This window comes from Haliotis cracherodii, unplaced genomic scaffold (assembly GCF_022045235.1).
Source record: "Haliotis cracherodii isolate W230 unplaced genomic scaffold, xgHalCrac1.p SCAF_7, whole genome shotgun sequence".
Classification (NCBI taxonomy): Eukaryota; Metazoa; Mollusca; class Gastropoda; order Lepetellida; family Haliotidae; genus Haliotis; species Haliotis cracherodii.
In genome coordinates this window covers 45,588,124-45,615,103 of record NW_027266330.1, presented here as the reverse complement: position 1 = coordinate 45,615,103, position 26,980 = coordinate 45,588,124, and the positions used below count along the sequence as shown (strand labels likewise).

The 26,980-nt window shown below is 38.2% G+C and overlaps 1 protein-coding gene and 1 pseudogene across 1 annotated transcript; both read left to right on the top strand.

Annotated features, from left to right (window-relative positions):
• Positions 1-8,728: 8,728 nt before the first annotated feature.
• On the top strand, positions 8,729-12,655 carry LOC139447635 (monocarboxylate transporter 13-like). Its single transcript, XM_071229047.1, has 6 exons — positions 8,729-9,233; positions 9,954-10,097; positions 10,582-10,836; positions 11,069-11,479; positions 11,866-11,991; positions 12,450-12,655. Exons 1-6 carry the CDS (start codon positions 8,729-8,731, stop codon positions 12,653-12,655), a joined length of 1,647 nt encoding a protein of 548 aa, XP_071085148.1.
• Positions 12,656-17,656: 5,001 nt separating this feature from the next.
• On the top strand, positions 17,657-26,708 carry LOC139447613 (monocarboxylate transporter 13-like; annotated as a pseudogene).
• Positions 26,709-26,980: the final 272 nt, after the last annotated feature.

Here is a 26,980-nt window from a genome sequence, read left to right as displayed (position 1 = left end):
ACTTGCCTTCTCGGTGATAGTAAGCAGTCAGACAAGTAGTATTCATGTTCTCTACCTAACACTCGGATTCTTGTCAGGTTTGTTGGGTATCTTGGCTCACTAAACAATTATTAAATAATATATAGATTATAGTGTAAGATTGTGAGTCATATTAATACATCCGCGTATTAAAATGAGTGAGTATGGTTTTACGCAGCTTTTAGCAATATTATGGCGTGGGAAACCAGAAATGGGCTTCATCCATTTTACCCATGTCGGGAATCGAAGTTTAGTTTTCGGAGTGACGAGCGAATGCGTTCACCGCTAGGCTACCACACGGTGATGATAAAGATGTGTCAAATAGATTTTGAGGTAAATGCATTGATTGCTGTATACAGTCACTGTCAGTTTAGGCACGGATCAAGTCGATAGTTTGGATATGTATCTACTCGTATTTATTCGTCTTGTTCACTATAATGTGTTGTAGAGATTATACATCGTTTATAGAATACAGTCTCGTTCATACACTTATGAACGTCAGTTTCGCGGTCAAGTGACTGACATCTCGTGGAAAATCATTTTATCGTATAAATTATTCACTTATAATTACATTCGATTCACAACCCTACTGTATATCACTTCCTCATTGACACACACACATCTAACCAGGCTTGTGTTCTATTACTAGGCATAGGTTCATCTCTCACGTTTGTGGCCAGCACCGTTCATGTCAGCCGGCAATTTTCAAGATGGAGACCACTTGCCATAGGTACAGCAAGTATTGGAGGGGCAGTTGGAAGTCTGACATGGCCTCCCCTCATGTCCGGTCTAGTGGAGACGTTTAGATGGCGAGGTGCATTACTGATCAACGGTGCACTGCTTTTATACATACTGCCAGGTGCCTGCGACGACATGCATAGATTGTTTGACCCTCATTCTCCACTGAACTTTACACAAAGTAAAAGTCAATTTTTATATTTTATTTATTTTATTTCAACATGTATGCCTAGTAGGATACACTGACAGTCGTACAAAATATACCTGTATGGCGGAATAAGAAAGTTCCTCAAAAGGGGAAGTGACCTGAATGTATTCTCAAATTGCTCTACCGTACTTTGTACTTTGGTTATAACAAATAGATTCAAATAAAATCATCATAAGATTGGTAAGGTGTGTTAACTACCTCAGTCAGTAAGTCCCAGTTACGATGTGTCGGAATACATTTTGAGGTAAATTCATAGATTGCCGTGGACGCTACCTGTCCGTCTACACAAGAATCCGGTCGATAGTTTGGATACGTACATCTTCTTGTTCACTAGGATGTGTCGTAGCGAGACATTTAACGAATACAGTCTCGTGCAAAAACGTATGGACGTCAAGATGTGTTGCAAAAGAAAGAGCCATGTATCGTGTAAATTATTCACTTATGAAATACATTCTGTTCACATACCTACTTTATATAACTTCCTCATTATGCAAAGCTTGTGTTCTATTACTAGGTGTAGGTTCATCTCTCACTTTCGTCGCCAGCCGACAATTTTCAAGATGGAGACCACTTGCCATAGGTACAGCAAGTATTGGAGGGGCAGTTGGAAGTCTGACATGGCCTCCCCTCATGTCCGGTCTAGTGGTCATTTGGATGGCGAGGTGCATTACTGATAAACGGTGCACTGCTTTTACACATGCTGCCAGGTGCACTGTTCACCAAAGCCTCTCCTAAACCCACCAGTGTAAAGGGTATGTTATTCTTCGTAGTTTTCATGTCCCCGAATAGAACTGTTTTGTAACAATGGACATTTTTATATCAGAGATAAAATCAATGGAGTGCAACAGGACATGACCTCCACCGAGATGAATTATGAACCATTTTGAAATTATAACTTATTAAGGTATAGCGTCCACAGGAAACATCACTGTCATCATTGCCATGCACTCAGGGCCAGAAATAATACAGGCGGGGATTCCTATAAAATTGCAGGTTCCACGACGAGTGACAGCTATAAGCTACACGCCCTATCTCCATGGCAGAAATTCAGGGAACATCTACACGTTATCAAAGTGCCGGGCTTCATAAGCTTCTCTTGTTTCCTACGTTATCACAGGACTTGGCGTAGTGTCTTTCCACATATTCATCCCGGATTATGTGATGACGTCACTTCCTGGTCAGACACCCTCAGAAGTTTCACTGGTTGACTTCTATGTTACAGGAGTATTTTATGGCATACTATACGGTGAGTTAAATGTTACCATGTCATACATATATTCCATGTACTTGTTGTCTCTATTATAAACTCACCACCAAAAGAAACACGAACAATAGAAACATCTGGAGAAGTATGTAAGTTAAGAAGAGATGTTTCCAATGTGTACCAATTAATGACAAAGCTAAAAAACAGTCACGTGTTACCACAGAGTGTCTTTATTCTTATCACAATATGCTGCACGTGATTTTGAGTGTCGCTTTACCCAACATACCAGTGTGTTCGTGCATGGAACCAATATAATATCACTTGAATATGAGTATTCTTCAGGTATTAACCAACATGGTATGGTATAGTAATCACGTTTCGTGTGGTAGTGAGTATATCAAATGGAAACCCTTATACATGAATCATAGCCAGTGCATTATCACAATTACCTGTAGTTCTCAATATAGATGTAAAATATGAAATATTTTACAAGATACTATTATGTCCAAACATGCATGTGTAAGTTCTGAAGGATATGTCTTCATAGGAGGAACATCTGCAGTCTGGTTCCCCATGTTGATTATTGTGTTCGACCTGGACAGTCTGCACAGAATCCTGGGAGGTACATTGATGATGCAAGGAATCGGCACAATCTGTGGATCGCCATTTCAAAGTAGGTAGAAACGACTGGTTAGTAGCAACAAACGAAAGCTGTTTTGTAGTTAAAGGGCATGTAAACTGAAAAAAAAAATTGATTTTGTAGCACATATCAAATTCCCCGAGATACATTTAGTCAATTTCCAAGAGAGAGAAATTGATGATATTTGTAAAAAGTATTGAAATGTCCAAGTGAAGTGTTCACATGCTCTGTAATCGGCTTCCAAAACAAACATATTTGAGGGCGTGACCTAAAGGTACCGGAGCAGCGGTGCAGCGATGTGTGACGAAACCTTTTATTGCATGATATGGGATTCTTAGAGCTGCTCAATATTGACTGTATGTGCTATTTCTGTTAATCCTACAAAAATAACAACTTTGTATATATGTTTAAAGTGTAAAATTTACATTCACATTCCAACAAGAAGTGAAACAAACAGTTGTCTCTGCTACCTTTCATGGGCATGGCCTAGGTCACGGTCCTTCGTCTTTTTGGCTTTACAAATATTTGCCCAAATATTTATAATGATAACTCCCTGAATAAAATCGGACCTCGTAAATGTCTGACAAGCCCATTTTACGAACAGGTGGTTTAAGTTTGGTATTTCCTGCATATCAGTTGTCTGACAATCCTCACGTCGATCATATGTACCTTTTCTCCTGAAACCGATGGTCAAATTTCTCCCACCTTTGAATGCAATCTTTCGGCCACTGCGTTTATTTGCGTAGCCCAGTTACATCTATGAGGAATAACTTGTCAGAACCATCCACTGCTCGGGTGAATATGTACCTACAGCAATAGGTGCTGGACAAGAAGGAAGACCCCAGTGAATCACCTGGCAGACTGGTCCGGTGCGATCGTTGAAACTGCGCAGCCCTCAGTGGCGGATTATTTCCGTTGTTGCTGCATATTGTCAACTCTTCTGTTCCTGTTGCATATTGAAGCATTAGTTAAAGGAAATTAATTTCGAACGAAAGTAGGGGAATCTTGACGACACGAGTTATGATTTATCAATGCTGTTGTTTGACGACGACGATGTTGCTATCTTTGCTGACTGTTGTATTATTACAGAAGAAAATTTAGGTCGTAAGTGAATTTTGCTTCAAATGGGGTTTGTCTATTAATGTAAGAAAGACGTAAGTAGTAGTATTCAAAGACGACGGGAAAATATTAAGGACCGAGAAATGGACGATTAATGGAAACGCCATAGAGGTAATCTCATACTACAAAACCTGCATGTTATTTAACGATTTATTAGAAATACAAGTTACAAGTTATCGAACAAAGTTATATTGGCAAAATGTGGTCTCTTTCCTCTGTGGATTAATGCCTGCTCAGGGTTATATTTTACTGGATAAAAGTAACTAGACTGCCATCTACAAGATACTCTGAACGATGTTAAGATTTATTAAAGAAACAAGATGATGTTGGAGATATTAATGGGGTTCATTTGTACAAACTACCCTATTCCATGTCTGAAGTTGCCAAAATGTCGGAAATAAATATCTATTCTTGTGTCTGCTTAAACAGAGATGTATAGACAATTACCAACATGAGTGGTATAACAATATCAAAGAGTCAAAATCCTTAACTTACTATTCAGATTTCAAGCGTTAAATCACGCCAGAGAGATATCTGGTAGCCACAAAAGCATTAAACCATTAAACTTGCGCCAAGTATAAACAAATTTTAGATGTAATTGTACTGATTTGAATATCAGAGCTGCCAGATTCTCCAAAACTCCTGAAACAGAAAATACTACATGATTTTACTGCAACCATGGTACAGAAGATGAATATCATGTGTTAATGATTTGCCCGGAATACAGTAACATAAGAAGGAAATATTTACCCCAATATTTGTAATCAGGCATTCTTGTATTCCTGTATCTATAATTGTATCATTTCGCAAGAGAACAGTCCGTTTGTGAAGTTATGTCTTTTGTTATCTGTATTGCATATATTAGGGTGCGCTCATTGTAATATTTATGCCTAAATTTAAACATGATGTACTATTGCTCTTTTGGCCACATATACGAAAAACTGTCTGTCCGTTTCATTTGGATGACGATCTTGCCTTTCGCTTTTTTTATCGCCTGTTTCACACTACATCCATTTTATCAAACTTAAGTTCAGTCAAACATTGAAGTATGCCCTCAAGCAGTCAAAGTTGAACGTTGCTACGTTGAATTTACTTGCCTATAAATGTCAGTTTCTATTATTGTTTAGATTAGATTAGATGTTCAGATAAGTTTTCCCGGTAAATCTGTCAAGTTTGACCACAACCAAGTACTACGACCTACACATCAACTGGTTATTGTGGCCTTATATGCAACAGACTGTGAGTCTGTTGGATAAAGTGATGCTATTTCTAATTGCATTTCAAAGTTTTTGTCAAGGTATGTTGTAAATAACCCTACCTGAATCGTTAATCCATTGAATGCGTCTTGATAGTTTACGGACATTTACGTAAATTTTCTACTATAACTGCCGTTATATTTCACCATAATCGCCCGATATTGCAAGCCTCTCCCGTTACATTGTCAAATCGTAATATCATTGCTTTCTCTCTCAAGTTACCTTGCAAATGTGATGACACGGAAAGATTTGATCTTTTATACGACTGGAGCCTTCTTCATCTGTAGCATCCTGACCATTCTCCCTTTCCTGTTAAAGAAACAGCTTGTGTCACGACAAAGTCTAAGGAAGGAAAGTGACAGGAATAACCAACAAAGGTGCGGACCTTGGATCCACAAATAACTTTACTTGATGTCCGCAGCTGATCATGTTTCCATCTCATTACCATTCAATTAAATAAAACACATCATGTGATTTCTACCGCTTGTCATTACATTTTAGTTGAATACAACTCCATTATAACTATTTGCAGCAAGTGCACTATTCAGAATGAGTACGCAGTTTATAACAATGTTTTAATTATGTCCAAATGAGTTTGATAAAATAGGAGTAAAGTTCGTTTGATATTTTGATGAAGTCAAAAAGCAAGGGTTATGATGTTGGAAAATGAATGATGGTGCTGGTTTACCAAATATCTTTATCAGGGTAAACATCGGATTCGAACCCACACGCACAGAATTATGGAACGCATATTTGACATTTGGATTTGGCATTTTGGAATGTAAATGAAGCTATAATATAACGCGATAATAATTCATGGACGCCCTCATGTGAGACATGCATCTCGAGGCCAGAACTTACCTTATAGTGTGGCAGCTTGGGACTCGAAGCATGGATAATGTTGAAAGCTCTAAAGGTAACATGTCTAAGTATTAATTTTGCGGAACACATCAACATTACCTTTACAAATAGACGGTCAGAGATGGTGGCATGTTCCTTGCATGTTCGACTAGGTGCCAGTAATGTTTGAGAGGGCTGAGATGGTCCACGTTTCGGCCATTATTACTCATTTTTTCTGTTGTTTTGCTATTTGGTGGGGAGAAATAGAGTATGAATTGAATAGGTTTTGTTTGACGACATTTCATTACCGTAGTTAAAATTGAGGGATGGGTATGATATATACTTTAAGAGTTGGTTTAAATGGTATTAGGTAGGTATGGAATGGGGGAAAGTTTGTAGGTTCTTAACAAGTTCATAAAGGTTTTGCCCCTTATTTCTGTTTCATAATATACTTTGAATTAAACTTCATTCCCAATTTTGTTTTGTGTCTATAATTAGAAGTGATAACCCGACCAGGAGACTAACAGAAGATGTAGGAAAGAATACTGCAACAGGATATGAGAACACAATGTAAAGCACTGTAGTAAACATATGACCTTGGCCCTAATCTATTTTGTTCTTCAGTCAATGGGCGCGTATTTGAGGGCATCAATTACAGATTTGGTGCCGTTTTTCGCCTATTAAAAGAATATTAAAACGTCATCTAACAAATAAAGATTGAAACATTTTAGGATTTCACGATCAATGAACAGAGGCATGCAGTTATGGGCATAATATGCCTGAAGTTACTTTAAAACTTGCGTTTGGATGTATCGTGACAGAATCATTGCATACCATTTTCAAAAAGAACAACACTATTTGATACTGAGGAATGCAACAACTAAATTCATTTATACCCCCTCAGTGTCAGTGCACAAACATGCTTGAAACTAGGTCAACAAAAACGTCACTCTGCAAAATGGAATGGAATCGATACCAGACGTTTGGATCAATAGTGACAGTGACATGCAGGTGGTCGACAGCATTGCAGCACATATTGGGGTTTCTCCTGATTGCAGCAAGACGTCATCACTTAATGACTGCCGCCACATTCTGTAATTGCGTAATCGTCTCCATAAGAATGGTCTCTGGTCACGGAGGGCATATATTCGCATCCCACTAACCTGGCATCACTAACAGGCACATTTGGATTGGGCTGACGATCAAGTCAGTTGGACTGACCAGTACTTTCACTGATGAATCGAGATATTCTCTACACGTCACAGATCGTCGTTCCCAAGTGTTGTGTAGACAAAGAGAAATATTTCAGGATTCCAAAGTAACCAAACATGACCGCTATCGAGGAGGCTCAATCATGATATGGTTGACGGCATGCTGGAGCAATCAGACCAGAATTCATCCTCAGTGACGAGTACGCACTACCTCATCGTGTCAAGGTCGTTGATGCCTACTTAGACCTTGAGACCATTGTCCACATGGAATGGCATCCCGGTCACCAGACCTCAACCCCACCCAACACATGTGGCACGAGCTTTAGATCGCCATCTCACGACTCCGCTTGCTCTTTAATTGTTCCACAAGATAATATCCAGGTTCACAAATTAAATATTATTTCAAGCACTTCCCCATCTGTTTCACATGGTTTTATGCACTCCATTTCTCCATTTTATGTTTTATGCACTCCATTTCTGTTGTGCTTGTTGGTACAAGTAATCTTTATAAACAAATCTAACCAAATTAGCTTTATTACAAAATACTTCAAAATTATAAGGGATGTTTAACCGATTTTTTGGTTGCATTTATGAACGGATAACTGGCACGTATTTGGTATAAAATCGATCAGCTACACTTTGCGGTTTTATACAATTTGTATCTATTATCCTTCTATAAATGCACACAAAAAACGTAAAAAAAACCTTCATTAACCTTCTAATTTTGTGTAAAAATAAATTGGTTCCAAAATGCCTGGGATAAGAACTGAATTTGCAAAACCCCTATGAAATGTTGTAAATGTGTGCCATAAATTTGATTGGAAAAGATATGATGTTTAAGATACCCATCAGCAATTGTGTATTATGCGATGTTTTTAATTTTGAAACGTATGAACTAAAATTATATTATAATATATGAGTATGTAAAAGCCTTCTTTGGCTGCTCGCTAAGCTACAGTACAATTTATTGTTTGGATACAATATCGCTAACTTCCTGTAGAAAATAAAAAAATATGCTAAAATTAACTGAGAGGAAAAGTTGTTTTGCCCCTGAGTTTGATACCTCTCTAACTGACTGGTATGTTTCTGAGTTCTGAAAAGAGTGTGAGTTGAGCATCTTTTGTCTTTCCTGAGATGATTAAACATTCTCTGTAGTCAACACACTCACAGATATTGCATCTCATATAATTATAGCAACTGACAGTGTTGCTAACATTACATTATGAATAACAGTTTCCAATTATTTATGCCACAGTCTTTACTGATAGTCACAACTGGAAATAAAAAACCCGAATGAAACCAGTTCTTGGAAGATAAATCGAGTCTAGTGTTACATCATGATACACATGCTTCTGTGAACGAATGCATAACCATGCCTGAAGGGCAACAGGTTGAAACAAGGACATGCCTGGTGCTATATAGCCAAGACTTAGTTACACACATATTAGATTTGTGTCAGCCTTGTATACGAATAACTCTTTTCATACTCTTATCATGTTGCCAGCAACATCTGTACTCAGTTGTCCGTCGGCTTCCCGTGTCCTAGCAGAAGACGATAATGCTGAGGACATTGTCAAACAAACGAACCCTGTAGACAGCGTCGAGCGTAATAATTGTATTGCAGTTGGCAATGATGGTGTATGGAGATCGACAACATTGCCTGCTACCACGCCCTACGTCAGCTCCTACATCGTGGATGAGGACAGAGTCACCAGCAATGAGATTACAGATAACGTCAACGATTACACATCTCCCAATGGTAATCAAGAACAGGTCAAATCTCTGCCTATGAACGAAGCAGAAGAGCAGGCGAAGGAAGGTTATGATCGATACTGGCAGACTGTCTCTGTTATAAGCTGTTTCGTGTCAGTTATGTTTAATAATGCACTCGTATCGTCCTATGGTGTGCTCTACATCTACCTGAAGGAACCCCTGGCTGTGACTGAGTACCAGCTCTCCTGGATCGGCTCCCTCATGAGTGGCTTCTTTGGGATAACTTGTAAGTCTCCTTGTTTGCTTATGTAATTGATTGTTTGATTTTAACACCATATATTCCTTAAACACCATTTCACCTCAAGCTTACCTAATAATTCTAGTACCTGACAGGAAATAGACTTAAAAACCATAATAATTGAATGTTTGATTTTGTTAGTATGTGATAAGATGAAACATGAGCGTCAGTAACTCAACTCTTAAACCCGAATTGCTTATAGCCTGGTTAATAAGGTAACAAGAGTCATTGGAGTTTTAATGTTAAACCTCATTTGCCTTATTTCTCCCAAACGGATTTGACCAAGGTACAGAACTTTCCAAAACGTAAAGTGAGGCTACGGACCGGAAGTACATGTACTTACAACTTTGTGAGAGTAGATAGAGGCATAGAACTTTCTGTTTCAACCTTCACCTGTAATGGACATATGTTTTCCTCAAATGCAGAAGTGCAGTCACGAAACAAAAGTATTTATAACTTGTTGTGGTGCATGAGACAACATTAAGGATTCAAAGATGAATATAACATATTGGTGAGATCGGGTTTGACCTGATTAGGTAAATGCAAACTGGCTCATTATTTATATTTCTTGTAGAAATTTGGAAAGGAATGGTTGATTGGGGCTTGTTACTCTTTTGAAATAAAACTACCATTCTAGTTTCAGTACTAACATCACTTTGCAGAGTATTTACTAATGCAAACGTTATAATTAATTTATGTGTGTTTTAGCTTTGCTGGCGTCTGTGTTAATGGAGAGAGTGGGCAGTCGACACACACACCTGCTGGGAGGCCTTATACTTGCCTTCTCGGTGATAGTCAGCAGTCTGACAAGTAATATTCACGTTCTCTACGTAACCCTCGGACTCTTGTCAGGTTAGTTGGATATCTTGGATATCTTGGCTGACAAAACATTTATTAAATAATGCATAGTTTATATTGTGTGTCATATCAAGAAATCCATGTATTAAAACATTTCAATAATCATTTAATAATTCACAAACTGTATAAAACGTCGGAGCATAAGATGCAGGAAGTCAATCACAGTTACGGCTGGTCGAAGTGTAGGACGTCAACGATAATCGTGATGGGAGTGATTTCCGACGTTGTTAATGAACTTTTGGCGTCTGTTAGTCACCATTAATCAGTGAAAGGTGATGATAAAAATGTGTCAAATAGATTTTGAGGTTAAATGCATAGATTGCTGTGGACAGTCACAGTCAGTCTAGACACGGATCGAGTCGATAGTTTGGATATGTATTTATGTCACGTGACCGACCTTTCGTCCAATGAAAAAGTCGTATTCACTTCTGATTACATTCGTACTTTATATCACCTTCTAATTGTGTTCTATTACTAGGCGTTGGTTCATCTCTCACGTTTGTGGCCAGCACTGTCCATGTCAGCCGGCAATTTTCAAGATGGAGGCCTCTGGCCATAGGTACAGCCAGTATTGGAGGGGCAGTTGGAAGTCTGACATGGCCTCCCCTCATGTCCGGTCTAGTGGAGACATTTGGATGGCGAGGTGCATTACTGATCAACGGTGCACTGCTTTTACACATGCTGCCAGGTGCACTTTTCATCAAAGTCTCTCCTAAACCCACCAGTGTAAAGGGTATGTTATTCTTCATTTCCATTACCCAAATAGAACTATTTTGTAACATGGGACATTTGTTTATCAGAGATGAAAATGGAGTTCAAACAGGAATTGACCTCCACAGACTGAAATTATGAACCATTTTGAAATTATAACTTATTAAGGTATAATGTCCACAGGAAATATCACTGTCATCGTTGCCATGCACTCAGGGCTAGAAAGCTTTATAAATGTTAGGATTCCTATCAAATTGCAGGTTCCACTTCGAGTGACAGCTTTAAGCTACACGCCCTATCTCCATGGCAGAAATTCAGGGAACATCTACACGTTATCAAAGTGCCGGGCTTCATAAGCTTCTCTGTTTCCTACGTTATCACAGGACTTGGCGTAGTGTCTTTCCCCACATTCATCCCGGATTATGTAATGATGTCACTTCCTGGTCAGACACCCTCAGAAGTTTCACTGGTTGTGTCCCTTATTGGAGCGGGGAATCTTTTGGGCAGAGCATTGTTCAGTGTTTTATGCATGCTGAGTCCAAAATCTGCTCTTTATTTACATTTGATCCTTACAACTGTTTGTGGGTTAACATGCTTTGCAGTGGTCTTATGTCAAAACATGGCTGACTTCTATGTTACAGGATTATTTTATGGCATACTATATGGTGAGTTAAATGTTACCATGTCATACATATATTCCATGTACTTGTTGTCTGAAACGCGAACCATAGAAACCATAGAAATATATGAAGAAATATGTAAGTTAAGAAGAGATGTTTCCAATGTGTTCAAATTAATATCAGAACTAATAACCAGTCATGTGTCACCACAGAGTGTCTTTATTCTTATCACAATTTGCTGCCTGTGATGTCCAATCTTTACAATCGAGACGTATGGTGCATCTCGAGTCATGGATCTATGACGTCACATGTGCTGCGTTCATGAGCGTCGCTTTACATAACATACCAGTATGTTTTTGCATGGAACCAATCTAATATCACTTAAATATGAATAATTCTTCATGTATTAACCAACATATATGTCTTCACAGGAGGAACATCAGCAGTCTGGTGTCCCATGTTGATTATTGTGTTCGACCTGGACAGTCTGCACAGAATCCTGGGAGGTATATTGCTGATGCAAGGAATCGGGACAATCTGTGGACCGCCATTTCAAAGTAGGTGGAAAGGACTGATTAGTAGCGACAAACGAAAGCTGTTTTGTAGTTAAAGGGCATGTAAACTGAAAAAAACCGATTGTGATTTTGTGACGAAACCGTCATTCCCTAATATGTAATTCTTATAGCTATACATAGGCTGTATGTGCTATTTCTGTTAATCCTACAAAGATAACAACATTGCATATATGTTGAAAGTGTGAAACTTACATTCACATTCCAACAAGAAGTGAAACAAAAAGATGTCTCTTCTACCTTTCATGGCCATGGTCTAGGTCTCAATCCTTCGTCTTCTTGGGTGTACAAAAGCTTAACAAATATTTGCCCAAATATTAGTAATATTTACAGACTTTCATATATATTTTCTACTGTAACTTATATTTCATCGTAATCGCCCGATATTGCATGCCTCTACCGTTACATTCTCGTATCGTAATAACATTGCTTTCCTCTCTCAGGTTATCTGGCAGATGTGATGACACGGAAAGATTTAATCTTTTATACCACTGGAGCCTTCTTCATCTGTAGCATCCTGACCATTCTCCCTTTCCTGTTAAAGAAACAGCTTGTGTCACGACAAAGGCTATGGAAGGCTGGTGATATCAAAGTGACAGGAATAACCAACGAAGGTGCAGACCTCGGATCCACAAATAACTTTACCTGATGTCCGCAGCTGATCATGGTTCCATCTCATTACCATTCAATTAAATAAAACACATCATGTGATTTCTACCGCTTGTCATTACATTTTAGTTGAATACAACTGCATTATAACTATTTGCAGCAAATGTACTATTCAGAATAAGTTATGTTTACACAGGTTTCAACTGTGTTTTAATTATGTCCAAGTGAGTTTGTTGAAGTAGGAGTAAAGCTCGTTTGATATTTTAATGAAGTCAAAAAATCAAGGGTATGGTGTTGGCAAAAGAAAGATGGTGCTGGCTTAAAATATCATTATCGGGGTAAACATCGGATTCGAAACCACGAGCATACAATCATTGAACGCATATTGGACGCAACTCTCGTAGTGAAGTGTGGCGCATTTGAAGACTGGACCACCCGTAACTTTTACTGTGCTGATGGTTTATTTGGAATAAAAATGCTATCTTTTTTTCCACACAAAGGGGTTTGTGTTTACAATCTGCCTGAGCTCGGAATAGGGCAGGATTTGGCATTTTGGAATGTAAATGAAGCTATATTATAACGATATAATAATTCACGGAAGCCCTCACGTGACACATGCATCTCGAGGCCAGAACTTACCTTATAGTGTGGCAGCTTCGGACTCCAAACATGGAGAATGTTGAAAGCTCTAAAGGTAACCTGTATCAGTATTGATTTTGCGGAACTCATCAACATCACTTTTACAAATAGCCGGTCAGATTTCTATTGTCAGAGATGGTGGCATGTTCCTTGCATGTTCGGCTAGGTGCCAGTAATGTTTGAGAGGGCTGAGATGACGGGATGCGTTTCGGCCATTATTATCTTTTTCTCTATTGTTTTGCTAATTGGATCAATGTAATGTTAGACGGATAGTTATGGATGGGAGAGAAATAGAGTAGGAATTGAACAGGTCTTGTTTGACGACATTTCACTACTTGAGTTAAGTTGGAGGGATGGGTATAATATATACTTTAAGAGTTGGTTTAAACGGTATAAGGCAGGTTTTGAAGGGGGAAAGTTTGCAGGAGTTGAATAAGCTCATGGAGGTTTTTGCCCCTTATTTCTATTAAACTTCATTCCTAATTTTGTTTTGTGTCTACAATTAGAAGTGATAACCCGACCAGGAGGCTAACAGAAGATGTAGGAAAGAATTCAACAACTGGATATGCAAAGCACTGTAGTTAACATATGATCTCGGCCATACATATATTTGTTCAGCTGTCAATTTGAGGGCATCAATTACAGATTTGGTGCCGTTTTTTCGCCTATTAAAACGATATTAAAACATCATCTAACAAATAAAGATTGAAACATTTTAGGATTTCATGATCAATGAACAGAAGCATACAATTATGGGCATGATGTGCCTGAGGTTTCTTTAAAAGTTGTGTTTGGATGTATCGTGACAGAATCATTGCATACCATTTTCAAAAAGAACAACAATATTTGATACTGAGGAATGCAACAACTGAAGTCATTCATGCTCCCTCAGTGTCAAAGACGTCGTTTGACGACCTAAGAACTAGGCATATGCATAAACATGCTTGAAACTAGATCAACAAAAACGTCACTTTGCAAAAGTCTTTGGTGTCAGTCAAAGTATGGTCAGCAGGGAATGGAATCAATACCAGACGTTTGGATCAACAGTGACAGTGACATGCAGGTGGTCGACAGCTTTGCAGCACGTATTGTGGCTTCTGTTGATTGTTGGGATTGGGCTGAAGATCAGGTCAGTTGGAGTGACGAGATACTGTCTAGACGTCACATATTGTTGTTCTAACGGGCACATTTGGACTGGGCTGACGATCAAGTCAGTTGGACTTACCAGTACTACACGTCACAGATCGTCGTTCCCAAGTGTTGAGTAGACAAAGAGAAATATTTCAGGATTCCAAAGTAACCAAACATGACCGCTATCGAGGAGGCTCAATCATGATATGGTTGACGGCATGCTGGAGCAATCAGACCGGAATTCATCCTCAGTGACGAGTACGCACTACCTCATCGTGTCAAGGTCGTTCATGCCTACCTCACCAGACCTCAACCCAATTGAACGCATGTGGCACGAGCTTTAGATCGCCATCTCACGACGCCCTGTCCTTCCGGCAATTCTACAAGAACCAGGCAATGCTCTTACTGTAGAGTGGAATACTCTTTTCTTCACAACCATCCTTACTAGGAGCGTGAGACTACGGTTCTTGGCTGTAATCGCATCACATGGAACACATATGTGCGACTGAGAGTTGGACAATGAATTTTTTTTCGATTTTTTGACGTTTCAGTTTTGAACAGATACTCTCATTTTGATGGGTGATCTGACTAATTATTGGTCACATGTTGTTTCTTGGCATTGTGAAATATCGGACTTTTGTTCATAACAAATATATTCAAGCATTATCGTCTTTGGCTATTTCACAATGCACACAATTTGTTACATAACCTTTTGAAGTGGTATACTTTGCAACATTTAAACAGTATACGTTTCCCACACACCTACGATCTGTCAAAAACGAAATATTAGAAATTGTATATCCACACTATTGCCCATTCAATATTGGACCTGAAAAATCGTCAAGGCAAAGATGAAGACGACAGAAATGCTTAGTTGTTGTCTGATCGAATCCGTGATACTTTGATATAGGTGTGTTTCTTTGTTGTTTACTGCCGCACTAAGCAATATTCCAGCTATATGACAGCGGTCTGGACCAGATAATCCAGTGATTGACATCATGAGCATAGATTAACACAACTGGGATACGATGACATGAATCAACCAAGTCAGCCAGCCTGACCACCCGATCCCGTTAGTCGCCTCTTACGACAAGCATAGTCGCTTTTTACGGCAAGCATGAGTTACTGAACGCCTATTCTACCCCGGATCTTCACGGGTCACGATATATGTTTATTGCATGCATGAGATATTGATAATGAAAGGGAAATGCCGCTTAGTGTCAAAACGTGTACCAACAATCCTGTCAGTATGTCTACAGTACATTAAAAATGTAATTAACTGAGTGTTACTCATTATTGTGGCCCAAGATAATGTTTCACAATTGTGAAAAATGATTTTATATTTTTTTATCCTCCTCAATGCAAAGATGTTTAGTTCTTGCCTGATGGAATCGGTGATACTTTGATTTAGGTGTATCGCATGCATAATACTTTGATAATGAAAATGAAATGTTGTATGTACACAACAGAGACTGCAAGTGCATTTCTGCAACAACATGCATCGAACAATTAGAACAAAGTGTTGCGCTTCAGTATATTTTATAATATATTTAGTGAAAGTCACATACATAAGTGACAGCTTAGATGCGCAACAAAAACAAAAACACTAGCACCATCAGCACAGCTGATGCTTCTGCAAACACACCTGCCCCGCTTGCTCTTTCATTGTTCCACAGGATAATATCCAGGTTTACGAATTAAACATTACTTCAAGCACTTCCCTCTCTGTTTCCCATGGAATGTTGGCAAATTCAGACTTCCAAAACTGCCACTTTTCCTTCAATATCGGTCGCGAAAATACTTTGTGTGACGTGCTAGCCCAGTTCCTCGTTCAAATTTGAATACGACACCGAAGGTGTAGACTATATGACGTTACACAAACATAGTTCCAAACATTCCCTCAAATAAACATAATAAAATGAGTATTGACAAAATTAGGTATATTGTACATTATAAGATTTTTTTAACATTTTTTGTGCATTTACGGAAGGTTAACAGTCACAAATGTAATATCGATCAGCTACATGTATGCTTTGCGATTTCATTCCATTTGTGACTGTTATCCTTCCATAAATGATAAAAAACCGTAAAACTATCCTTAATTAACCATCACTCACATCCTGCAACAGTCTGTAAAAAAAGTACGTAGTGGCGGGATAATTTTGTGTACATATAAGTTGGTTGAATGAACCCTCGGATAAGAACTGAATTTGCAAAACCCCTATGAAATGTTGTAACTGTGTGCCGCAAAAAGCAACTTCAATGATTTTCAAAGATAAGATATCTAAGATACCCATCATCAATTGTGTACAACGCGGCTATTTTACTTTCTAAATGTTTGAAATCAATCATATTATAAAACAAGAGTACGTAAAAGTATTCTTTGAGTGCTGTCTAAGCATCAGTAGAGTTCACTGTTGGATACAATATCACTAACTTAAGATATTTTCCGTGGAAAATACGCTAAACATAACTGAGAGGTATAGTTTGTTTTGGCCTTGAGTTTGATACCTCTCCAACTGACTAGCATTATTTTGAGTTCTGAAAATAGTGTGAGTTGTGCATCTTTTGCCGTTTCTAAGATGATGACGGTTAAAGATTCTCTGAATTCTACACACTCACAAACATTGCATCTCATATATTTACAGAAACTGAGAGTGTTGCTGAAAATACATTATGAATAACAGTATTCTTTGGCTGCTGCCACCAGTACAATTCATTGTTTGGATACAAAATTGCTAACTTAAGATATTTTCCGTAGAAAATAAAATAAGGTAGATAAAACAAACTGAGAGGTATAGTTTGTTTTGCCCCTCAGTTTAATACCCCCTCCCTTCATTAACTGGTATTTTTTTCTGAACTCTGAATATTGTGTTTGTCTAGCATCTTTTGTCTCCAGATAATGACGCGTGAACATTCTCTGTAGTCAACACACTCACAGATATTGCATCTCATATAATTATAGCAACTGACGGTGTTGCTAAAAATACATTATGAATAACAGTTTCCAATTAATAATTCCACAGTCTTTACTGATAGTCACAACTGGATATGAAAAACCACCAATGAAACCAGTTCTTAGTAGATATATCGAGTCTAGTGTAATATCATGACACACATGCTGCTGTGGACGAATGCATAACCATGCCTGAAGGGTAACAGGTTGAAACAAGGGCATGCCTGTTGCTATAAAGCCAATACTTACATGAGTTACACACATATTAGATTTGTGTCAGCCTTGTATAAAAACTATCATTTTATTAATCATATTATGTTGCCATCGGTACTCAATAGTGCGTCGGCTTCCTGTGTCCTAGCAGAAGACGATAATGCTGAGGACATTGTCAAACAAACGAACCCTGTAGACAGCGTCGAGCGTAATAATTGTATTGCAGTTGACAATGGTGATGTGTGGAGATCGACAACATTGCCTGCCATCACGCTGTACGTCAGCCACTACAACGTGGATGAGGACAGAGTCACCAGCAATGAGATTACAGATAACGTCAACGATTACACATCTCACAACAGACATCAAGAACAGGTCAATCCTCTGCCTGTGAACGAAGCAGAAGAGCAGGCGAAGGAAGGTTATGATCGATACTGGCAGACTGTCTCTGTTATCAGCTGTTTCATATCAATAATGTTTAACAATGCACTGGTATCATCCTATGGTGTGCTATACATCTACCTGTAGGAACCCCTGGCTGTGACCGAGTACCAGCTCTCCTGGATCGGCTCCCTCATGAGTGGCTTCTTTGGGATAACTTGTAAGTCTCTTTGTTTACTTATGTAATTGATTGTTTGATTTTAACACCATATATTCCTTAAACACCATTTCACCTCAAGCTTACCTAATAATTCTAGTACCTGACAGGAAATAGACTTAAAAGCCATGTTGATGCTAAGCAACAAAATCCCCATGAACTTGTTTTTACACTGTGATATGCTATGTCTCCTTTCTTCCCTATGTAAATGTAGTGAAACAATGATGACTTGATAGCTATAGTGAACTATGTGTAACCTATTGTTAGCCGGAATAGAACACTATTATTCTTAGTTCTTTTTGACATTTTATTGATACAACATGATACTTAAGTACACATGTGTAAATATAATTATCATTAATTCATGTGTGTTTTAGCATTGCTGGCGTCTGTGTTAATGGAAAGAGTGGGCAGTCGATACACACACCTCCTGGGAGGCCTTATACTTGCCTTCTCAATGATAGTCAGCAGCCAGTCAAGTAGTATTCACGTTCTCTACCTAACACTCGGACTCTTGGCAGGTCAGTTGGATATCTTGGCTAACAAAACAATTTTTAGATAATGTATAGTTTATAGTGTAAGGTTGTGAGTCATATTAAGAAATCAATGTATTTTAATAATCATTTAACATTTGACAAATTAAATGAACATCTGAGCCTGCGATGACATGCATAGATTGTTTGACCCTCATACTCCACTGAACTCACACAAAGTAAAAGTCAATTTTTATATTATATTTATTTTATTTCAACATGTATGCCTGGTAGGATACACTGACAGTCGTACAAAATATACCTGTATGGCGGAATAAAAAGTTCCTCAAAAGGGGAAGTGACCTGAATGTATTCTCAAATTGCTCTACCGTACTTTGTACTTTGGTTATAACAAATAGATTCAAATAAAATCATCATAAGATTGGTAAGGTGTGTTAACTACCTCAGTCAGTCAGTCCCAGTTACGATGTGTCGGAATACATTTTGAGGTAAATTCATAGATTGCCGTGGACGCTACCTGTCCGTCTACACAAGAATCCGGTCGATAGTTTGGATACGTATATCTTCGTCTTGTTCACTAGGATGTGTCGTAGCGAGACATTTAAAGAATACAGTCTCGTGCAAAAACGTATGGACGTCAAGATGTGTTGCGGCCATGTGACAAACCTCTCGTCCAAAGAAAGAGCCATGTATCGTGTAAATTATTCACTTATGAAATACATTCTGTTCACATACCTACTTTATATAACTTCCTCATTATGCAAAGCTTGTGTTCTATTACTAGGTGTAGGTTCATCTCTCACTTTCGTCGCCAGCACCGTCCACGTCAGCCGGCAATTTTCAAGATGGAGACCACTTGCAATAGGTACAGCCAGTATTGGAGGGGCAGTTGGAAGTCTGACATGGCCTCCCCTCATGTCCGGTCTAGTGGAGACATTTGGATGGCGAGGTGCATTACTGATCAACGGTGCACTGCTTTTACACATGCTGCCAGGTGCACTTTTCATCAAAGTCTCTCCTAAACCCAACAGTGTAAAGGGTATGTTATTCTCATGTACCCGAATAGTACTATTTTGTAACAAGGGACATTTTTGTTATCAGAGATAAACAAATGGAGTGCAAAGAGGAATTGATCTCCACCGTCTGGAATTATGAACCATTTCGAAATTATAGCTTATTAAGGTATAGTGTCCACAGGAAATATCACTGTCATCATTGCCATACACTCAGGGCCAGAATTAATACCTATCAAATTGCAGGTTTCACTACGAGTGACAGCTATAAGCTACACGCCCTATCTCCATGGCAGAAATTCAGGGAACATCTACACGTAATCAAAGTGCCGGGCTTCATAAGTTTCTCTGTTTCCTACCTCATCACAGGACTTTGTGTGATCTCTTTCCCCACATTCATCCCGGATTATGTGATGACGTCACTTCCTGGTCAGACGCCCTCAGAAGTTTCACTGGTTGTGTCCCTTATTGGAGCGGGGAATATTTTGGGCAGAGCATTGTTCAGTGTTTTATGCATGCTGAGTCCAAACTCTGCTCTTTATTTACATTTGATCCTTACAACTGTTTGTGGGTTAACATGCTTTGCAGTGGTCTTATGTCAAAACATGGCTCACTTCTATGTTACAGGATTATTTTATGGCACACTATACGGTGAGTTAAATGTTACCATGTCATACATATATTCCATGTACTTGTTGTCTCTATTATATACTCGCCACAAAAAAGACACGCGAACCATAGAAACATATGGAGAAATATGTAAGTAAAGAAAAGATGTTTCCAATGTGAACCAATTAATATCAGAACTAATAACCAGTCAAGTGTCACCACAGAGTGTCTATATTATTATCCAAATATGCTGCTCGTGATATCCAAACTTTACACTCTAATCCCGCACGAGGCGTATGGTGCATCTCGAGTCATGGATCTATGACGTCACATGTGCTGCGTTCATGAGCGTCGCTTTACACAACATACCAGTATGTTTGTGCATGGAACCAATCTAAAATCACTTTAATATGAATAATTCATCGTGTATAAACCAACATGTATGGTATTCGCGTGTCGTGTGGTGGTGAGTATATCAAATGGAAACCCTTACACATGAGTCATAGCCAGTGCATTATCACAATTTCACGTAGTTGTTAATATTGATGTAGATAGATTATACTATGATGTCCAAACATACAAGTTGAAGTTCTGGGGGATATATCTTCACAGGAGGAACAACTGCAGTCTGGTTCCCCATGTTGATTATTGTGTTCGACCTGGACAGTCTGCACAGAATCCTGGGAGGTATTTTGCTGATGCAAGAAATCGGGGGAATCTGTGGACCACCATTTCAAAGTAGGTGGAAACGACTGATTAGTAGCAACATCACTTTTGTAGTTAAAGGACAGGTAAACTGAAAAAAAGAAGATTGCGAATTTGTTGCGAATATCAATTTCTCCGAGATACATTTAGTCAATTTCCGAGAGAGAGAAATTGATTAAATTCGTCGAAAGTATTTTAATGTCTAAGTGAAAGTGTTGAAATCACAAGCTCCGTAATCGGTGTCCAAAACAAACAGATATAAGGGCGTGACCTGAAGGTACCGGCGCGGCAGTGCAGCGATGCGTGACAAAAGATTTCATTTCCTGATATGTGATACTTAAAGCTGCAGATTTAAGTTCACTCAGTCACGTGGGATTAAGTATACCCAAAGGTATTAAAATCTGAAAGTTTCTATGGGGAGTTTGTATAACTATTTTTTAAACCTATATTATTTTGGTCTTGGGTACAGAAAGGACGTGATATTTCAATAATGCATTACATTATGTTGGCCAATATGAGTCTATTATAATACATATTAAATACATGAAGGATAGGTAAATTTGTCAATGCAGTATGGAAATGCAAAAAGGTCGTGGCATGGCGATCAGAAGGTCATAAATGTTTCGTGTTCACATTTCGGGAATGTGACATATTAGTAGTCTAGTCTGCATTCCTTTTATTCGTTATATAGAGTTTTGAAATTACATGGAAAAACGGTTGTTCAATTTTCGTGTCTAAAGATACAGATTTAGAATCCATATATGTTTGTTATGGATTTAATGAGATGTGCGTATTCTGAAAACATTATTATAATGTATACTTCCCTGTAATGTCTTTAAAAATGAAGAATGTAAGTTCTCTTTCATCAGATCATTGATGAAATGTATTTGCACTTAGGTAGTGTCTGTATATAATTGGTTCATGTCCAAACTGGATTTTATCGTTTCCACATATATACTGTCTTGGTAATTCTGCGTTGTGGTTTGTTTCATTGACATCTTTCAAAAAAGATTTTTGATTTCATTTTTTCTTACGTATTTCGATCCCAATTCTGTTGGATGCGAGTTGTATGCTGGGATTATTAGTTCAATAAGTTTGCATAGCTTTGTATTTTTGGTTCTTCGCATCCAAGTTATCTTTTGAGCTTGTATTCTTTCTGATATAAGTGGTATATTCAGTCTTCCATTTTAATGTTTGAATAATAGTAATCCATCAAGAATGTATCAAGAGGTTTCTGTATCGAGCAGTTTATGTCTTTTATTTCTTCGCAGCATACGTGCAAGAATTTCTGCACATATAAGAAATATGTCACCTTGCCTACATCCTCTCGTAACTGTAAAGAAATCTGACGAAAATCCATTAACCCAAACAGTAGACATTATGTACTGAACCGCAAAAGAAACGTCACCATGGACAGGTATATGAGAAACCTTATTTGTCCAAATTTTAAGACATATTAACAAATTGAAACTTGGCACGACTGATTATCAAGGTTGGAATTAAAGTGTCAAAAGTGAAACACAACACTAGTCTCTGCGAAAATGGCATCACAAGTCAGTATCTCGTGTGTCCGCCATGTGTATTGATGATGTGATGAACGTCGATTCAAGGAATGGATGAGGCGGTTGATGAAGGCCATAGGCACTTGAGCCCACACTCTGAGGAACGCCTGACGCAGTTCAGCTGCAGTTGTCGGACTTGGTCGGATGTCATTCAGACGTTTTTGAATCTCGTCCCACAGGTGCTCATTGGGATTTAAATCGGGATTGAGGGCAGGTCACTGCATGGCTCTGATGCCATTCTGCTGGAGGAAGTCTCTTGTTGCTCTGGCAGTGTGGGCACGGGCGTTATCATGCTGAAACTCGTGGTTGCGGCGACGTGCCAAATGAGGTATGGCGTGTGGTCTCAAGACGATCAATGTATCGTGCTGCCGTGACACCATTGCCTCTCCTAGGACCGATGTTCAGGAAGAACACAGGGCCGACCCTCTGTGCAAGATCAATTCCACCCCACACCATGATGATATGCTCGGACCACCACACGAGTCTCTCTCAACAACACAAGCATCCGAATAACGTTCCACACGGCGTTTCAAGACTCTCACTCTGCCATCTACTGTTTAGATACAGTAGCTGCTCTTGTCTGAGAAGAGGACTCTTCCCCACTGCTGGTTGGGCCAATGCTGGTGTTGTGTTGCCCACTGAAGTCAGTTCCGTCGATAATGTGGTGTCAGAATGGCTCCTCGGTGTGGCCTGTGACAGTGGAGGTGTCAGCTCGTCAATCGTCGACGCACGGCGTCCGAACTAATGTGTCGCTGGTGTGTTCCCTTGGTATGTCTAGCAGTTTCCACAGCAGTAACAAAGCGATCTTGAAGATGCTGTCGCACAATCTGACAATCCTGACGTCAGGTGGTAACCCTTGGTCTTCCACTGCGTGGTCAGTCATCTGTGGTGTTGGTGGTGTGGTACCGTTGCTGGAGCCTGTATATGGTCCTGACTTGGACTTGAAATGCATTGGCTATTTGTCGGGAGGTTTGGCCAACTTCCAAGGGCTAGGTGTCGGTGATTTCTTGTCAATCTTGGCAAGTAGTAGCAATTCAATCCCGAATGAATGTTATCCGATCTGGCTGGATTATTTATTACCCAGATATTTCAATTTTTCATGCAATGTACTTGGGATGAGGTTTCTTTTGCAATTCAGTATTTCATTGCAGAATATCCTTATCCATTAAAGAAATCAAAGCAAGATTCGACTGATTTCCATTCAACTGAATCAAGGGCTTTTTCGATTTTAATCGAGATAAATAAGCCTGGTATATTCTTGTATTCTGTAAATTCCATCATGTTGTATATAAATCTGGTGCATTCACCAATGTATCTTTCTTTCATAAAACAAACCTTTTAAATCGTCGCTAATGATAGTCGGAAGTACTTTTTTTAATTCGAGTTGCTAGTACTGCTGATACTATCTTATACGAAATGTTCAGGAGGGATATAGGACGGGTTTTTTTATTTGCTCTCTTGAATTATCTTTCTTAAGTATATATGTTACAAGACCTTGCTTCTGATCGATCGAAACTTCACCTCTTCAGTAGGCATAATCTATAGAATTAACTACGAATTTGTTAATACATCTTACATTTTTTAGGTTGAATCCGGGTGGATCGTATTTTTTCAAAGCCCAAAGAACTTCTTCGTTTTGTAATTCTCCCTCGAGCGAATGAGGGTATGTGTCTGAGACCTTCAAGATTAACATCTGTTATGTCTTTAGTTGTATATAAACTGTGATGGTATTTCTGAACATGATCAATAAAATCTTTGGTATCTATCAAGAGCTTATTCAAGTTTAGTTATAGCCTTGTTTAGGAACTAATGTTTTTCAAGTGATGGAAATACTTTTCTGCTTTTCTCCTTTTTCCTGCCAATTTGCTTTAGCCTTCATTATATTCCGTCAGTTTTGTTAAGTTCGATTTGTTCCTTTTTAATTTATTGTGGAAATTTCTTTTGTCGTCATCTTCCATATCTAATTCAACTTCTAAATGATCAAGCTTTCCATTATTTTATTTTTCTTCATAAGTTTTATCACGTTTCTGGATTGATGGGTATTTTATCGTGCATTCTCTTATATTGCATTGCAAAACTTCATAAAAGAGTTGTTCCTAAATACTTTTTCCCCATTAATTTCTAATTTGTAGTATTGTTGAACTTTTCTTTAATAATAGTGTTGACACATATTACATACTCTGGATCGTATAGCAGACTATGCATGAATTTCCAAAAGCCTTTCCCCATTCCTAGTTTTGTGAATTCTATTTTTATTGATATCATTGAATGATCTGATCTATAACCTGTTTTGTCAGTTGAAACAACTGATTTGTCCAGGAAGAAGTCTAGTCTGGCCTGTTTCAATGGTTTGGGTTTTCGCCAAGTAAATTCCACCAAGGATCATATAGATTTAGTTCTTCTGACATTTCAAGAACCGAGTTTCTTGATTTGGTTTTTTTTAAATGCATGTAATTGTAAGTATCCATTTATTGACCCAGCACAAAGTTATGGTCTTCACAAAACATATTGTTTCAGAATCTAGATAATATATAATGTATTCGCATTAGGACCATAAATGTTAGCTATGGTGAGAACTTCGCCAGCCGTCTTAATCTTTAGTATCAGATAATGTCCATTTTCTTTATCTCTAAATTCTTTAATATCTGGTCCGCGAATCTATCTTCAAATGAAATGGCTACACCACTGACTGGAGAGTGAACTAAAGCGAAAATCTGATGACTATTCTTGTTTCATTTCCTGTTCTTCATCTTTCGTAAAATGCGTATCTTGAACGCTATAAACATTACCCTTATTCGTATGTAAGTTTACAAGAACACATTTTCTTTTCTGTTCATTGTTTAACTCTTGACAGTTAGAAGAAAATCTTAATTTTGTCTGTCCTTTTCTGATGTTGTATGTAGTTTGAAGTAATTTGGTCTTTTTATATTGTCCACCTTGTTGCGAAAACTCGAGTAGGTTAATAAATCTCTATTTTTTTAAATAAAATTGCTTAATCAAGAGACAAAGGGATTGTACAAATGAAGTGATAAAAAGAAAGGATAGACTAAAACAACACAGTAGCTTTCGTCATTACTTGGAATGCAGGGTGAATTTAACCACCAAACAGAATATTATTAAACATATCTGTATAATAATATTTTATGACCATAATATAACCACAATAAGGCATGAATGTAAAAAGAAGCATAAATAGGTCGTTATTTCATTTCATAGTCAAGTTAAGAAAAGAATCCTATGTCGTACTTACAAAGTATTTGTTCCAATGTATATCCTATCCATTATGAATCATTATTCCACAGCATAAAGTATCAAATGCGTGGCGGGAAAAACTATGGTATAAATCAACACGTGCAACTGTCCAACACTGTGCCTCACAGTTCAACACTTGGTGATAAGTTCAGATTCCCACACACGAAATGCACGCTCTTCCTTTGATATCAAAATTGACGGTCAAGCACGAGTTTGATATTGTTGACATAATATTTTTCTAAAAGTATCATTTATAGAGATAGTGAGACATGTGTAGTTGAAAAAAAATACGTTTAATTTTGATTGTAACTTAAAGAGACACAGTAATTTTAAATGACCAAGTTGGTTTCGTAATATTTCAGAAACATGAATTAAAGTATTATTGTTTAGGTAAGATAAGGTGTTCAGGTGAGTTAACCCAGTAAGTCTCTATATCTGTCAAATTTGACCACAAACAAGAACTGCGACCTGCACATGTCTACTGAGTATTATGGCCGTATATTGATCTGACCCTGAGTCTGAGTGATGCTTTTTATAATTGTATTTCAATCACAGTATGTAGTAACTAAACCTACCCCAGTTTACAGACTTTTATATATATTTTCTACTGCAACTGCCGTTATATTTAATCGTAATCGCCAGATATTGCATGCCTCTCCCGTTACATTGTCAAATCGTAACAACATTGTAATAACATTTCTTTCCTCTCTCAGGTTACCAGATGTGATGGCACAGAAAGATTTGATCTCTTATACCACTTGAGCCTTCTTCATCTGTAGCATCCTGGCTATTCTTCCTTTCCCATTTCCTGTTAAAGAAACAGCTTGTGTCACGACAAAGTCTGAGGAAGCTGGTGATATCAACGTGACAGGAATAACCAACAAAGGTGCGGACCTCGATTCAACAAATAACTTTACCTGATGTCCGCAGCTGATCATGTTTCCATCTCATTGATGTCATTGGTCGTGTTCGTTATCCGCGTTTCGGCCATCATTATCTAATTCTCAATTGTTTTGCTAATTGGATCAATGTAATGTTAGACGGATAGTTATGAATAGGAGAGAAATAGAGTAGCAATTGAGAGTTTAAGAGTTGGTTTAAACGGTATAAGGCAGGTTTTGAAGGGGGGAAAGTTTGCAGGTGTTGAATAAGCTCATGAAGGTTTTTGACCCTTATTTCTATAAAACTTCATT